The sequence below is a fragment of the Photinus pyralis genome, unplaced genomic scaffold, assembly GCF_008802855.1.
Source record: "Photinus pyralis isolate 1611_PpyrPB1 unplaced genomic scaffold, Ppyr1.3 Ppyr1.4_LG2, whole genome shotgun sequence".
Classification (NCBI taxonomy): domain Eukaryota; kingdom Metazoa; phylum Arthropoda; class Insecta; order Coleoptera; family Lampyridae; genus Photinus; species Photinus pyralis.
The window spans coordinates 5,676,442-5,691,708 of NW_022170403.1; the positions used below are offsets into that span (position 1 = coordinate 5,676,442).

A 15,267-nucleotide genomic window follows, 5' to 3' on the forward strand; every position below is an offset into this window, starting at 1 on the left:
TTTCATTTATGGCATGCCCACAAAAATACATAGTGATCATAAACCGTTAGAGGCAATATTTAAAAAAGACCTTCAGTCAGCATCACCGAGAATTTTAAGAATGCGATTGAAATTACTGAAATATGATCTTAACATACAATATAGGCCAGGAAAATATATGTATATCTCTGACGCTTTGTCTCGTGCATTTTTGAGACAAACATCACCCCGGACAGACAATGACATAGAGTTTGCGGTACACTCAGTTATCCGAACCCTACCTATGTCCAAAGACAGAATTCAACAATTTGCTAATGAAACAATGAAAGATAGACAACTAAGTCAAGTTCTTTACTTTATTAACAATAGTTGGCCTGATCAAAAATGTAAAATTCCAGATAATATCAGAGTCTATCATAAACTTAAGGAAAAATTGTTTGTGCCTGAAAATTTGTTATTCTTAGAAAATAAGTTAGTAGTTCCGCGTAAGCTAAGGTTAGAGATGATCAAATTACTGCATGAAGGCCATTTAGGTATGGAAAAAACAAAATCTCAAGCCAGAAAAGTTTTTTACTGGCCTGGAATTACAACAGATATTGAGACATATATTAAAAGTTGTAAAATATGTGAGAAATTTGCCAGAAAAAACCCTAAACAAAATATATTGTCATATCCAATCCCTGAAAGACCATGGGAACGTGTAGGTTCAGATATTTTTACTTATGCTAATCAAAGCTATTGTGTGTTGTTTGACGCATACTCAAACTGGTTAGAAGTTTTACCTATTAAGAATAAATGTGCAGAGTCTGTAATTTGTGAACTTAAAACAGTTTTTGCAAGGTTTGGTTCCCCTGATATACTTCTTACTGATAATGTGCCGTATAACAGTGAGAAATTCTTGGAATTTGCAAAAGATTGGAATTTTACTCTTGTTACACGTAGTCCAGAATATCCACGTTCAAACGGATTAGCAGAAAAAGCAGTATCGATTGCTAAGAATCTGCTTAAAAAATCTTTAGAGGAAGGCAAAGGCGAATTAAGTTGCGCTTTGTTGAACTATCGCAATTCATCATTAAAAGGGATGGGATATTCTCCATCACAGCTCTTAAATAGCAGGAATTGTAAGACTAAAGTTCCAATCACTTGTGATTTACGACAGCCTAAGTTGTGCGAAAGTGTTACTCAAAAAATGCTTAAGAAGCGAGAGCTCAATGAAAACTATTTCAATAGAACAGCTAAAACGTTAAAACCACTTAATGAAGGTAGTGATGTGACTGTGTTAAATCACAAACGCAAAATTTGGGAACCCGCCAAAATTGAAAGAATGCATGAGAATCCACGATCATATGTGTTACAGGATTATAAGGGCAACACTATACGAAGAAATCGCGTAGATATAAGATCGTCACAAAACGCATTTAAAGTGACTGACACATCATTTGAACCTGAATCTTGTTCAGGCACTGAATCTTCTGATAGTGATGTCCGTGTTGTACCTAAGCCTGAAATTTGTAAACATAGTCCCTCATTTGTACCATCAGAGACAAATACAAAATTAACTACTCGTTCAGGCAGAACTATAAAACAACCAGAAAGGCTAAACTTGTGAGGGAAGATGTATAATAGTATAGATTATTATTATGTAAAAAGTATCAAGTTACTTGTGTCTTGATGTTGTCATAATAATGTAATGACTTGCAGAAATAAATTATATTTAATTACAATACTTACAAGTAATACATCCATATCGACCCACGACTCGAAGCGGGTTAACTATTTTGTTCTATGACTTGCTTAAAGGGAAATTTTGGGCAGATGTATGTGAGTTTTGGTTAAGGCGTTGAGTGTACTATTTTTCACTCAACGGTTAAGGGCAGTAATTTTATGTTTGAAATAGTTACTGTGGTTGTTTTGACATTTACTCATGTGATGTATTACTTTTGTTTTTCGTTTATTGCATCCTTCTAGTAATTGTATGATTGTGTTAGATTATTTCCCAAATTAACGCCATTGTACAGCGGCACTAGGTGAATGCCAGTGCAGCATGGGTATTGTCTTTTATACCTAATTACAAACTGCTCTTTTATAATTATGCTAATCATGCTCTTAATTGAGTGCACTGAGATACGGCAAGATTCCATTGCGTTTTCTATGTAAATATGTTGTGTTTTCCAATGTAAAGTATCAGTTAGATAAGTGACAATTCCTTATAAAAATTCTCGCTTGTTCCTTAAAATTCGAGGTTTTCGAATATAAATTGACAAAATCTGTCTTGCAACATCAAAATTTTAACTAAATCCAAAATTAAAAGATAAAGATCATCTAAGCCAATAGGGTAGATAACAATTTTTTTTAAATCAGTTATAATTTATAACTGTTCGTATACCTCTACTATAACTTTAAAATATGATATTTCAGCAAAATAAATCATATTATTGCCAATTTATGCAATTTAAATTGTAGATTTTTATTCTAGCGCCAAAACGCTGTTTTGTGTCATGGCGGTGTCTGTGACGTCACAGTCCTGACAATTATAAACACATAACCCCAGCGTAAATAGTTTAAAAGATTTCGTGATGAATTATAACTACTATAAGTGGTGCCCTACCATGGGGTACACCTAGTCGTGGTGGTAGGGCTCAGTAGTCACATTTTTCTGTGGCACAGCTAAGTATCCCAGGCGGGTAAATCTGGTTCCAAGGATGCTGTATCATTCAAATGCTTCATGGAGTAGAGAAATCCCAAAGGGTTTTCGACAATTGCACATTAAACATAATATAGAAAACTATATTGACACGAGTAGCACATTTTTCACGTACGTTAACTCCTGAGGCGTGCGGTAGACGACAATTTGGACAACTTCCGAATCCGATTGAGCCATTTGCCGATAGAGTTTCGAATAATCGGACTGTAAATCATGACTTGTTAAACGTGATAAAGGACACTTTATCGACACTAGTTACTCCTTTGGACTCTGAGGGGTTGTAAAAGTAGCTTGATGGTAGGGTAAAGAAAATAATTGTTTTCTTCGTCGACAACTAAGGAAACTGCATACAGCTTTGCGTGAACCGTATGTTGCGGGCAAATTTTGACTTAACTGTAAATAAGTTGCCAGAGTCTTCTGTTCGACTGCACCCAATGTAAGGTTCCATAAGAGTGCCCGCCATAAAAACTGTTTTTCCAAAAAAATTTGTTTTAGGTAAGAACTAGGTACTTTATAAATTTAGACGTTTATCTACAAAATGTTCGTAACAGACTACTCTTAAAGTGGACATCTCCATATGATAGCTTCGATGACATAAAAACAAAGCATCTTAAGTACACATTCCTCTTAAATACTACATACTATAAATACTACATTTCTTGTAAAAAATTTAAACTTAACTTAATAAGAACCTACAAGACTTGTGGCAGTTTTCTGATGAACAAAAATCTGTGTTTGATGCAAGAAATATTCCCAACATCATTTCATCATTGTTTGGCAGATTTGCTGCTATCAGCTTTCGTATACCCACTTTCCATTCTTATCTGGTTTTAAAAACTAAACTTTAGGATAATATAATCACTATAAAATGGAACAAGCAATAAATTAAAAAACGAAAAAACGTAGACAAACTCTACAAACGCACAGAGGATTAGGATAATGACGTCACGCGCTCTGATTGGCGTTTGATATCACGTGACAAATGTCGTTATTTTTTAATTTTAGTTTTACTGAAATATAATAGTTTCTCGTGTACAGTACTAAAGAAAGTTATTTTGCGATACCCTGCGACACCTTACTCTATCTTATGAAACAAAAACTTATTTATTCTTTTTCCACTGTCATGTACCCTATTGGTTATATTGACTAATGACCAATGACAAATGTATGGAATGTTGAGTTTCAAGTACAGAATTGATCTCGTACTATGGGACTGCTTACTTGATTTTATTTGCCAATGTTGTACCTACGTAAGTCAAAATTTTGATGTTGCAAGATAGGTGGTTTCAATTTATTCTAAAACCTCACATTTTAAAGAATAACGAAATGGTGCATTTAGAATTTTGGAACAAGGAGGACTTTTACAAAGAATATCAAGCATTGTATATGCATTATACACAGTGTACCTAGACTGTGATTTAAACACACTGTATAGTACATTACTTGCTGTAGTATACATTTTGCCGTGTATATGAAATATCAACATATTTACCAAAATATTTACCATTCAAGTAAATTTAAACAATATATTTATTTGTTTGTGTTTTTATAAATCAACAAACCTGCAAGGATTCACCAAATTATTTGCAACTCTTCCACGATTTTTGGGTAAGTTTGGACAAGCGAGAATTATAATAACCTCAATTTATAAATGTTTGCACTCCTGTTTATACCTGGGTGCAAATATTATTTGACTTCAATTTATCCTTTATCTAGGATTGTAGGGACTAAGACGAATTGCTTGACAGTAAAATTATTTCATTTACCTACTATGTAAATGTGCACAACACATGCCTTTGGTCAGGGCTGCAACTTTTAGTGCCCGAACCCCTGATATTACATGTCAAATATTCTTAAAACTACTAGAAGATCTTTACTTGTATATGTAATAAGTGTCTCTGCGGCTAGCACAGATTCTACCTGCACACCTGTACATGGGCGTTTTGTCCAAAAGCTTTTTAGCTCTTTCTCTTATGCAGGCTCGTAGCTAGGGGGTGGCCAGGGGGGGACTTAGCCCCACCTAGAACGTGGTCTTGCCCCCACTGGAAGTTACGGTTGATGGTCCTTTTACAAAAATTACAAGGGAAGTCTTTATCAAAAACTTCTTAAGCCCCCCCTAGAAAAATTCCGGGCACCCCTGCTACTTCATTCTGGCTACGGGCCTGCTCTTATGTCTAAGAATATGTGTACCACATTTCGTTTCACTTGGTTCAGCTGTTTAGCCAGAAATGAGAGTACAGAGAGACTGCAATATCATGAAGATTTGTTTTTTTGTTTGATTTTTGTAATTTTAGAGTTTGTAGGTACCGGTAGGTGCATTGAGTTAATAATCTTGATAATTTTTTGGTTTTTCTAACCTGTGCAAGGTATTTTTTCGTTATTTCTTGCTGTGAGGCAGGCCCGTAGCCAGGGATACCTAGAACGTGGTCTTGCCCCCACTGATGGAAATTACGGTTGATGGTTCCTTTACAAAAATTACAGGGGAAGTCCTCGGGGAAGTCTTTATCAAAAACTTCTTAAGCCCCCCCTAAAAAAATACTGGCCACCCCTGCTACTTCATTCTGGCTACGAGCCTGCTGTGAGGTATTTTTAGTTTTAAATTTTCTTATACTTCATCCGATGTTTAGTTGATATTAAGTGAGAGTGCTCAATGAGTAGAATACAGGATGTCCCTGGCCTTTTTCGACATTTTTTAAATCGAATGTGCTGTATATTTTATTCTAAAAAGATAGCATATTAAATTCTTTGTTTAAAAATATAATACTAACTAAATTTTTGTAAATTTTGTATTTTTTGAATCATGTAAACCATTTTTGAATCTGTCTGTTATATTTATGAAAATGTGCCATCTTTTTGGTCAAAATATACAGGGTGTTCCATTTAAAAAATGAGGTTAGGTCTTTTAAGTATTTTTCTGGCCCCGTATACTTATTTTCAGAATGGCAGGTTATTCAACGATCATGATAAAGAAACTTTTATGATAATCATTTTTCAGGATCTCTCGAGGTATCTCTTTTAACAAAGGTCATTCTGAAATTGACAATACTTTGATTTTCCCCCGTATCTGTTAAGCGAGCGAAAATTTTCAAATGTCGATTTTAACATTTTAAGTTTGACCCATAAAGGGCACATGTCGCCTATATTACTTTTTGGTAGCACTAACAATTACAGTGCAGTGCACGCTTGCAATGGAACTAAAGTACTAGAGAACATACTGCAAGGTAATTTTTTTCATTTAAGATTGATTAAATGAATTTAAGACGTAATAATTTGCACTTAGTTTTTGTGATTCACAAAATTTTTGTGTGCATCAATTATCTCATTGAATTCTTATCAATAATACAGCCGCTTGCGGCGCAATCTCAAGCGCAGTATAAGTACATACCGTATGATAATATATACACTCATACAAAACTACACAGTGCGATGTTTGGCTTACTAACTTTTGTTGAAAAATAACGTAGATCTTATATAATAAATCTAAATAACGCACGGAATTAGAAAAGAAATCATTTCCCACGTAATCCACAAAGACAAAGTCGAGAGTGTAAACGTACTTTTGACTAGCATAGCGAAATACTCGGTTAAACTCAAATCCGGATGATGACCGCCGCCGTTAAAATAGTACACAAGGGTTGAATAATCGCAAATTAAATTTACGCGTTTTAATTTCCATGGAAAAAAATGTATGCAGGTAGGAGGTTATCTATCAGATTGGATGAGACCGGTCATAATGTACTGCAGCGAATAATGTAGAAATTCCCATAGATATCAAGGCCTCATGGAGAGATTAGTCATCAGTGATAAGAAACGAAAGCGGATTTGACTCACTTCCGAGAAATATGACGGGCTTGTTCTAGAACATTCGGAAACTTTCGGGTGCACTCGAGAATGTTCCAGAAAGATGGCGTTCTCTATGTAGATGTAATAATTACGATTTTAGCTATGTTAGTATATGGTCCCTTCTTATTGTTCTTCTCTATCACCTGATGTGGTTGACATTTCTAATTTAAAACAAATAGAATGTACATGATAGAATGTGGGCCTTGTAATGTAGGCAAATGTAACGCGCATGGCAAACTCGAGGGTACACATGCGCAAAACAAACTTTCGTAAGTAGTTGTCGACTGATGCTCACAACCTTGTTGTCAAAATTCGTTTCGTTTTTGTATTTTAGATTGTACCTATATTGTAATTTAAAGACCTTTTAAAGAAACAGGGCGACACGTAGAACAGTTTTTGTGTGTTATTAACACGAAATATTTTTAAGTGCTGTTGGCAATGTGCTGTAGTGCAATTTTTACCTTTGCACTAAGGCGTTTCTTATGCTACAGTAGTAATTCGTACATAATATACATTTATTATGTCTAGGTGTTCCTCCTAAAGCAAAAATACGTAGAAGACTGGCATGCAAAAACCAATACGCGATCAATTTGCGAATTTTGAAATAATAGATATTTATAGAACTAATCAGTTGTGCGAAAGCATTAATATTATTAGGAAATAATTCACGTTCAAGATATGTGGCACTCTGCCAGTGGACGTTAATACAAAAATAGCTCAAGAGTGGAAAACGTCTTTTGAATATTTCATACGGTTAACAAACATGGATTATGAAGGAGGAGATTTTTTTCGCAGTTCCGTAAGAAGTAAAGCTTCTTCGTCGTTAAGTGATTTAGGCTCGCGTGAAAAAATTAAAGATTGTTGTCGGAAAGTGATCGCGTTTATGTGCACACAAGTTGGTGTAGGGGGATTGGTTGTCGGATATACTGTTGTGGGCGCGTTTGCGTTTCGATACATTGAACGACAGAACAAAGCGTTTCAGTTTAATGTTCATTTTGAAGGGTGCCTTAATGATATATGGAAGATTGCTCATCAAATCAACACCGTGAACGAGCCCCTTTTTCGTACTCGTATGGATACTGTTTTGTTAGAGTATCAAAATAAAATGGTAAAGCTGTTCCGTGAAGGTTTTCGGGGAAGAACTCCAGAAGAGATTTGGTCATTTCCAGCGGCATTAATGTTTTCGCTGAGCATAATTACAATGATAGGGTATGGTAATATGACACCAAAAACGCAGTGGGGTAAGGCACTCACGGTTATTTACGCTGTGTTTGGAATACCACTTTACATACTATACTTTATGAATATGGGAGAAGTGCTTGCGGGATGTTTTAAATGGGTCTATACGCGACTGTATGAGTGTAGCAGTGAAGATTTTGAAGAGGAGGAAAAGGCTCGTCGCATAGTTGTACCATCGCGAGCTTGTTTGTGGGTTATTGGCGGATATGTCTTGACAGGCACAGTTATGTTTGCAATATGGGAAAGATGGAATTACTTGGACAGCGTATACTTTTGCGTGACGAGTTTATGCAAAATCGGCTTTGGGGATTTAGTACCAGGTGCCAATATACAGGATTCAAAAGGTGGTAGCCAGACCAAGTTGGTGATCAACTTTATGTATATGCTAGTGGGTTTGGGGTTAGTTGCTATGTGCTATAACTTGATGCGTGAGGAAATACGGGTGAAAGCGAAGGAGTTTCGTGAAGACTTAACACAGTGTTTGGAGGATACAAGAACTAGATTTCTATATTGTTTTGGTCGTTGCGGTTGCAGGAACTTTTGAATTTTATTTACCGATACAAACTTTTCTACTACCCACTCGTGTACATATTGCAAACTAATTCGTGTCCAATCCGTTTTAAAAGACTATAATTATTAACAGAATTTGCTTCTAGATGTGAAGCGACGGAGTATGCTGGGTGTTTTAACGCCCTCCTGTCCAATACGTTTATGCGCCATCATGGGCTATGATAAACGTGTTAATGACATTGTTTATTGCCCACCAACATTGCATGACACGCTGCACTCCACCGTAGTGTTCTTTGGCGGAGACGTTCAGGTAGGTAGATATCTTTGATTTCTTTTTTTTATGCAGGGTGGAAAATTTGTCTGGAACACTGAATAGATTTTCAAAACAACATTTTTGTAAAGAAGCTTTTGTGGGATACAAAAAAGTTTGCTACCAATCAGTATATTGTAAAATTGTGGTCAATGGCGTACATCTGGAGAGTCAAGGGGGGCATAAAAACTTCTTTGAAAACATTGTAGCTTTGAAGAATATGGTGTTCTAATATACAGTGAGTTTAAAGCAGGAGTGGGAACCGGAACTGAAAAGAATCGGTACCAATTGCGCGAGATTCTGTCTGATAGCACTGTCGAGGTGTACATACCATACCACCGTAAGTGGGGCGTACGGTGGTATTTACACTCGGACAGTGCTGCCAGACAGCTCCTCGCGCGGAAAATCTCATTCCCGTCTTTAGGTAGCGCTCAGGAAGCACTTCGTCTGGTGAACGCACCCATTGTAGCATTGTTTTTGGTAACTCTATGGTTGGCAGTTCGTACATGTACCTCCATCTTTGAAGTTCAACATCAAATCACTGTACTAAAAAAAATGGAATGGTAAATGCAATGAAAACTAATCACAATTTTAGAAAATCTTAAATAAAAGGAAAACCATAACCGATAGGTATAGGTAATGTCGAAGGTACCTAATGTAATAATTGACCCATGTAGATTTTTTTTCGACATTTGATTGCAAAGAATAAAGCAGGTTTCATTTGAAAAAATTAACTTCGAAGTTAATTAAAATTGGCCATTAGGTTTAAAACACCCTGTAGAAAGGGTGATTAAAATTTGACCATTTTCATGTAGCATCAAGTCAGTATTATTGATTTTGGAAGAGTTTTTGAAATTCAGATCAACAGAGCCATAGGTATAGGGCACTAAAGAAGAGCAGTCAAACGTCAAAAAATTTGAAAAATCTGAATGAATAATGAAAATGGTAATTCCTGGATACGATTCCGTAGACGACATTATGGGGTGATGGAATCATTGGCCCATATTTCAGCGAAGATAATCTTGGTCAGAACGTGACAGCCAACGAAGTGCACTATAGGCCCATGATTACTGACTTTTTCGTTCCATAATTGAATGGCGTTAATGTGCAAGAGTTTTTATTTCAACAAGACGACGCAACATGACACACAGGGGGCGAAACTCAATTTATTGCAGGAAATCTATAGCTATAGAACCGGTACCGAAATCTTTAAAAAATAAATGCACCTTAAGAGTCTTCTGTACCCACTGCACCCAATGTAAATTTCCATAAGAAATGCCCGCCATAAAACTCTAGTTGTTTTTCAAAAAACAATTTTTTTAAAGAACTATTTTATAAATTTAGACCTTCATCTACAAAATGTTCGGACTATTTTTTTTTAAAAGATTATAGCAACTGAATACCGATTGTTTAAAGATTAGATGTTTCGTACCGATTATTGCGCTGACCTGTTTTATTTTTTTACTCTCGATCAAGACGATTTATGGAAAAAGTAAACCGACAGGTTTTTAAATAAGTTACTTCTAAACATAACCCCAAAAAATGAAATCATAATTTTTGTAAATAAAGTCTGTATCTTGGCGGGCGGTAAATCAACAATTTGAGTGTAACAAGTGGCGCCGCTGCACAGTGTCGGTGGGAACTAACTAAGGACCAAGACAGTGGAGTTGACAAAGCAAGAAATTCTCTTGCAGCTATAAACATCTATACACTAAAATGCAAAAAAGTTGCGCTTAGGTAAAGAAGACTCTTAAGCAGTGTGGATATTACTTACTATACAGGGTCATTCTTGACGAGCGTCAGTTCAAGTCAGTCAGTCAAGATATGGAAAACCTTTGAAAATGAAAATAAACTGATAAGTTGTTTAAGGGTTTTGGCACATGATGAATTGAACTAAAATATTTTCAAGATGGCGCCACTTTCGGAAATACCGGAAGTAGCCATCAACTTTGTTATTTTAAATAGGGACCCCCTACTTTTTCTACATTTTCGGATTCTACGTCGAATTTGGAGTACAACGAGCCATTATTGACGAGAAGTACAAGTTCAAGCAGCATTTGACGTTTAAACATTATCATAATAAAAACAAAAGAATAACATCATGAGACTTAATTTTTTATCAATTTGCCACAAGAAGTGGGTAACTAAAACATGGAATATCTCGGAAACCGTTTGAAGCAGCTTTTGACATTTTGCATCAAATTAAATGTCGGGGAAAAAGGAAAACAATGGTGAAGAACAAAATGGGGAGTGTCATTCATTTAAAAAAATGGGATTATGGATATTTAAAAATTTAAAAGTTGAGAGCTTTGAAAAAGTGACGTAGTCTCACTTTTTTAGACGGTTACGCACACCATTCGATCTTTCCTTAATAAAGCATTTAAAACTGTTTTGCAATATCTCTCACCGTTTTCGAATAATACATTTTTTTAATTACCCCTGCAAATTCAATTTTTAACATAAAAACTTGAATATTGACGAAGCCCTTGGAGCAAAGGGTCAACTATGGTATCGTTGTACTCCAAATGCGACGTAAAATCCGAAAATGTAGAAAAAATAGGGGTCCCTATTTAAAATAACAAAGTTGATGGCTACTTCCGGTATTTCCGGAAGTGGCGCCATCTTGAAAATATTTTAGTTCAATTCATCATGTGCCAAAACCCGTAAACCACTTATCAGTTTATTTTCATTTTCAAAGGTTCTCCATATCTTTCTAACTGACGCTCGTCAAGAATGACCCTGTATAGGGTTAAATTTCTTTTCATTTTCACTATGGGGATCTCGCTTGGGATCTCGTAAACCGTAAGAGATACAAAATTGTTTAATGGACAAAGGTGTGCAAAGTTTTTTGTTGATTAATTTTCTCTTTCAAAGATTCTTGTAGCGCTACAAAGAGCGAAGTTATGGGCAAAAAACCGCCGAAATGCACTGGTCATTTATTTTCAAAGATATCAAAAAATACTTTTAACAAACCCTTAATGATGTTTTCTCAGAATTCTGAATTCTGCTAAAATAAATTTTTTATGACTTGTTTCGAGTAAATCACATCAGCTGTCTTATGGACGCTACAATTTTAATGTCACTCGATAGAGTAAAAACAATTGCCATAACTTTGCTATTTGTGTAGAGCTACAAGAAACTTTGAGGGGGGAAATTAATTAGCATAAAATTGTGCAAAAGTTTGCCTCTTGAAGCGACTTCCCATCTCTTACGGTTTATGACATCCCCATAGTGAAAATGAAAAAAAACTCGTCCTGTATTTCATTTGTAAAAGCCGATCACAAAGTATTATCATTGAATAAGTCATTAGATTACTTATTCAATTCAATGGTATTATTGTCTCGAATCGATGCGTGGATATAAAATTAATTACTTTATTCGGAGTATTTGTGCTCTTCTTGTATCATGCAATGATCATTGACCTCTCTGGGAACTGCAGTCACTCATATATACATATAAATAAATACAGCAGTTGGCAAAACTCCCAAAGACACACAGGAAATTATATTTATAGACCAGTAGTAAAACATGTTTGTGTTATAGTTTATAAGATTTTATTCATAGAAACCATTTTAATGCAACATTTCTTTACCCCCAGAGACATTGCGTCAGAACATTGAAGTATTTCATGACGTTTAGACTGAGATTTTACTAAATTAGGGTGATCCGAAGTGAGTCCAGTTTGCTATGACCGCATATATTAAGCCATATAAACCAAGTGATGGCCCTTTAGGAGAAGAGTGCGTTGATTTCAAATATGTTGTTAGCAAAATACAACTGGGAAGTGGGGGAAGAGGGCTGAATATGTTTTTGAATGTTACACAAAGAACACAAAGATCGCCCAGTACTTGGGGAATAGTAATAGCTCCAATAGAAATGGTTGTTTTTTCAGGCTTGGGCTGCGATAACAAAAATCGAAATTTAAAGAAATTGAAATTTGGAATCGCAGTTTGTAATAACGCGCAAATTGTTATTTGTAGGATTGTATTTTTTCCGTTCCGCCCCTTGAGGCGGGAGGGTAAATTACTACTGATCTGAATTTGGCCGTACTCGTATTTCTCTCACCTTGTCGCTGATTTGCCTTGCATATGGACAGACAGACAGCAATACAAAATTATAAACGGTCTCGAGAATCGTTAATAAGTTTCCTTTAGTTGGATCATCACCAGGTTACAGAAGATGTTTGATTTTGTATTGAAAACAGACGAAATTAATATCACAAATTAAAGAGCGAATTAAACTGAATATGGAAAGTAGCACTCCATGTACTGTGTGGTCTAAGCTATCATTTTTTGCTTTTTTAAATTAAAAAAATGTAAATAGGGTTTGTAATTCTTATTTTTATTTTAGGATTTTACAGAAAATATGCAATTGCATAGGGACAATAAAAACTATTTAAAATGGAATCTTGAAGATACAGCAAAAGTCCTGCATTCCCACTTTCCTAATTGCCACGTCGTCGTTATACGCCCTTCACGGTAAACATTTATTTATGATACATACATGTACATACTAAATTATTTTCAATTTAGGATAGAATTTAAAACCTTCAGCTGTTATGAGAATTTCGTTCCAGGCAACAGTTGTGGTGTTCCTGAACATACTCCAACACATTATGCCCTTCACCATTTAGAAAAGTTACTGCAAAGTGTATCGGAGAAAATTCGCTCAAATTTTGTACAAAGAAAAGGAGACACTGACAAGGTAATATTTAAAAAGTAAAGTGATTTATTATATGTTTTCCATTTTTCAAGGACACAGTTACCGCAAGTGAGCATTTGGGAAAAAGTTGTTCACAACAATGCCTTCAAATGATAAATTTAGACAAAAGTAATTTGATATTGATTGGATTTAGTAAAGGTTGTGTTGTTTTAAATCAATTCCTTTACGAATTTCACTACTTAAAAACACTCACGCCCGATGATCACACGATGATGCCAATTGTGTCGCAGATCGAAGATATGTATTGGTTGGATGGAGGACATTCTGGTCAAAAAAATACTTGGATTACATCGAGGAGCTTACTTGAGACCCTTACACGTTTGGGTAAGCACCCAGTTGCTTATAACTGACTTAATGCAATTATTAGGTATTAGAGTCCATGTCCATGTAACTCCATATCAAATAAACGATGAAAGAAGACCGTGGGTTCGAAGAGAAGAGAAAGGATTTAGTGATCTTTTGCAACAACTTGGATCATCTATAAACAGAGTTGTTCATTTCGAAAATGATTTACCTAGTTTGTTAATGCACTTTGATGTGATTAATGTATTTAGAGATTCAACAGATTTGCTAAAATGATCTTTTTTTTGTTTTTCTTTAACTTATACGGAATGATCCTGGTTTTGTTTTCTGTTTGAAATTTTTGGAAGTCGTTTATGTTCAGTGTGGGCAAAGTACCATTCAAATATGCTATAGCTATACCATTGGATAAGATAAACTACTGTAAAACAATTAATAATTTTTATACTCACACAATGAATCATAAAGTCGGAAGAAATTTGTACTGGGTGGCCCGGCCCATTAAGAATGGTGTGCTGCTGAATCTAAGAAAATATGGATCAAGCTTTTGAGTAAATTTTTTTTACATAAAGAGAAAATGCTGGAAATCAATTTTAATTTTATACAACTGCTAATAAGGAAAACTTCATATGATACATAGAACATGATATCTTAAAAATCAGTAAATTCGATAACAAAATGCTCCTTTCACCTTTGTATTCTTCTCTATCTTGCTCATAAGAAAGATGTGTGATTTTTTTGAAAAATAGGTTTCAAATGTTATTGTGCAAAATGATAATATCTAATGAAATCTTTTCATATTCTATTCTCAGAAGAAGGGTTTTTTGGGAGATGCTTTTCTTGTATATACATATCAGTTGCAGTATTTTTAAAGGAAGATTACATATACCAGTCTGAACTGTATGTGGTGCTACAACTGTATTCAAATTAGAGCGGCGCCTTGTAGGTACTGAATGTACGATGCTGGTACCATAGGTGGAAAGACTAAATAAATATTTGATAAATATGTACGTCATTGTTTTTAATATACACAATGGTGCACCTAAGAAAAAGTTGTGTCCACTTGCGCTGTATTAAAAGAAATATACAGGGTGTTTTTTTGGGAGCTTTAGTTAAAAGTTTCTGGGAAAGTAAAATAGGTAGGTTTTTGAAAATTTGTACTTAGGAGTTACTCTGAAGGCCGAATCGATGTAAAATATTTTCAAAATGGCCGCACTTCCGGAAACACCGGAAGTAGATAGTAACTTCGTTATTTTAAATGGCAACCCCTATTTTTTATTGCATTTTTGGATTCTACGTGAAATTTCAGTTCTTTTGATACCCATATGTCGATATCTACCATTTATGGTTTTTAAGTTATTTTGACTTAATGTTCTGTGATGTTAGATGTGTAAAGTATAAATAGGTAATATGTTGTAGCGTTGAGTGAAGGATATTTAATTACTCAATGGTTGTAGCGACGCTGTTGTTAATAAAGATACATTGTTTTTTTATTATATATATTATATTATTTGTAAAAATAACTAATTTTTGTCTTATACGACCGCATTATGGATGCTTCACAAAGCAACATCGTTAGGTTTACCTTGTGAGCCAAAATTTATATGATTGTGATTATGTGATTTTGGTAAGGGGCGTTTTTAGCTTAAGCTTTTTAAAT

At 35.0% G+C, this 15,267-nt stretch overlaps 2 protein-coding genes across 3 annotated transcripts; both read left to right on the top strand.

Annotated features, from left to right (window-relative positions):
* The first annotated feature begins 4,151 nt into the window (after positions 1-4,151).
* LOC116163339 (UPF0565 protein C2orf69 homolog) lies at positions 4,152-14,780 on the top strand. Of its 2 annotated transcripts, XM_031477226.1 has the most exons (6): positions 4,152-4,291; positions 8,422-8,585; positions 12,936-13,063; positions 13,118-13,289; positions 13,340-13,631; positions 13,675-14,775. In XM_031477226.1, exons 2-6 carry the CDS (start codon positions 8,439-8,441, stop codon positions 13,884-13,886), a joined length of 951 nt encoding a protein of 316 aa, XP_031333086.1. In that variant the 5' UTR covers positions 4,152-4,291; positions 8,422-8,438; the 3' UTR covers positions 13,887-14,775. The 2 variants fall into 2 exon arrangements, with proteins under 2 accessions (XP_031333086.1, XP_031333087.1); XM_031477227.1 differs by lacking the exons at positions 4,152-4,291; positions 8,422-8,585 and adding an exon at positions 8,919-9,148 and having other exon boundaries at positions 13,675-14,780.
* On the top strand, positions 5,192-8,428 carry LOC116163338 (TWiK family of potassium channels protein 12). Its single transcript, XM_031477225.1, has one exon. It carries the CDS (start codon positions 7,290-7,292, stop codon positions 8,307-8,309), a length of 1,020 nt encoding a protein of 339 aa, XP_031333085.1. The 5' UTR covers positions 5,192-7,289; the 3' UTR covers positions 8,310-8,428.
* Positions 14,781-15,267: the final 487 nt, after the last annotated feature.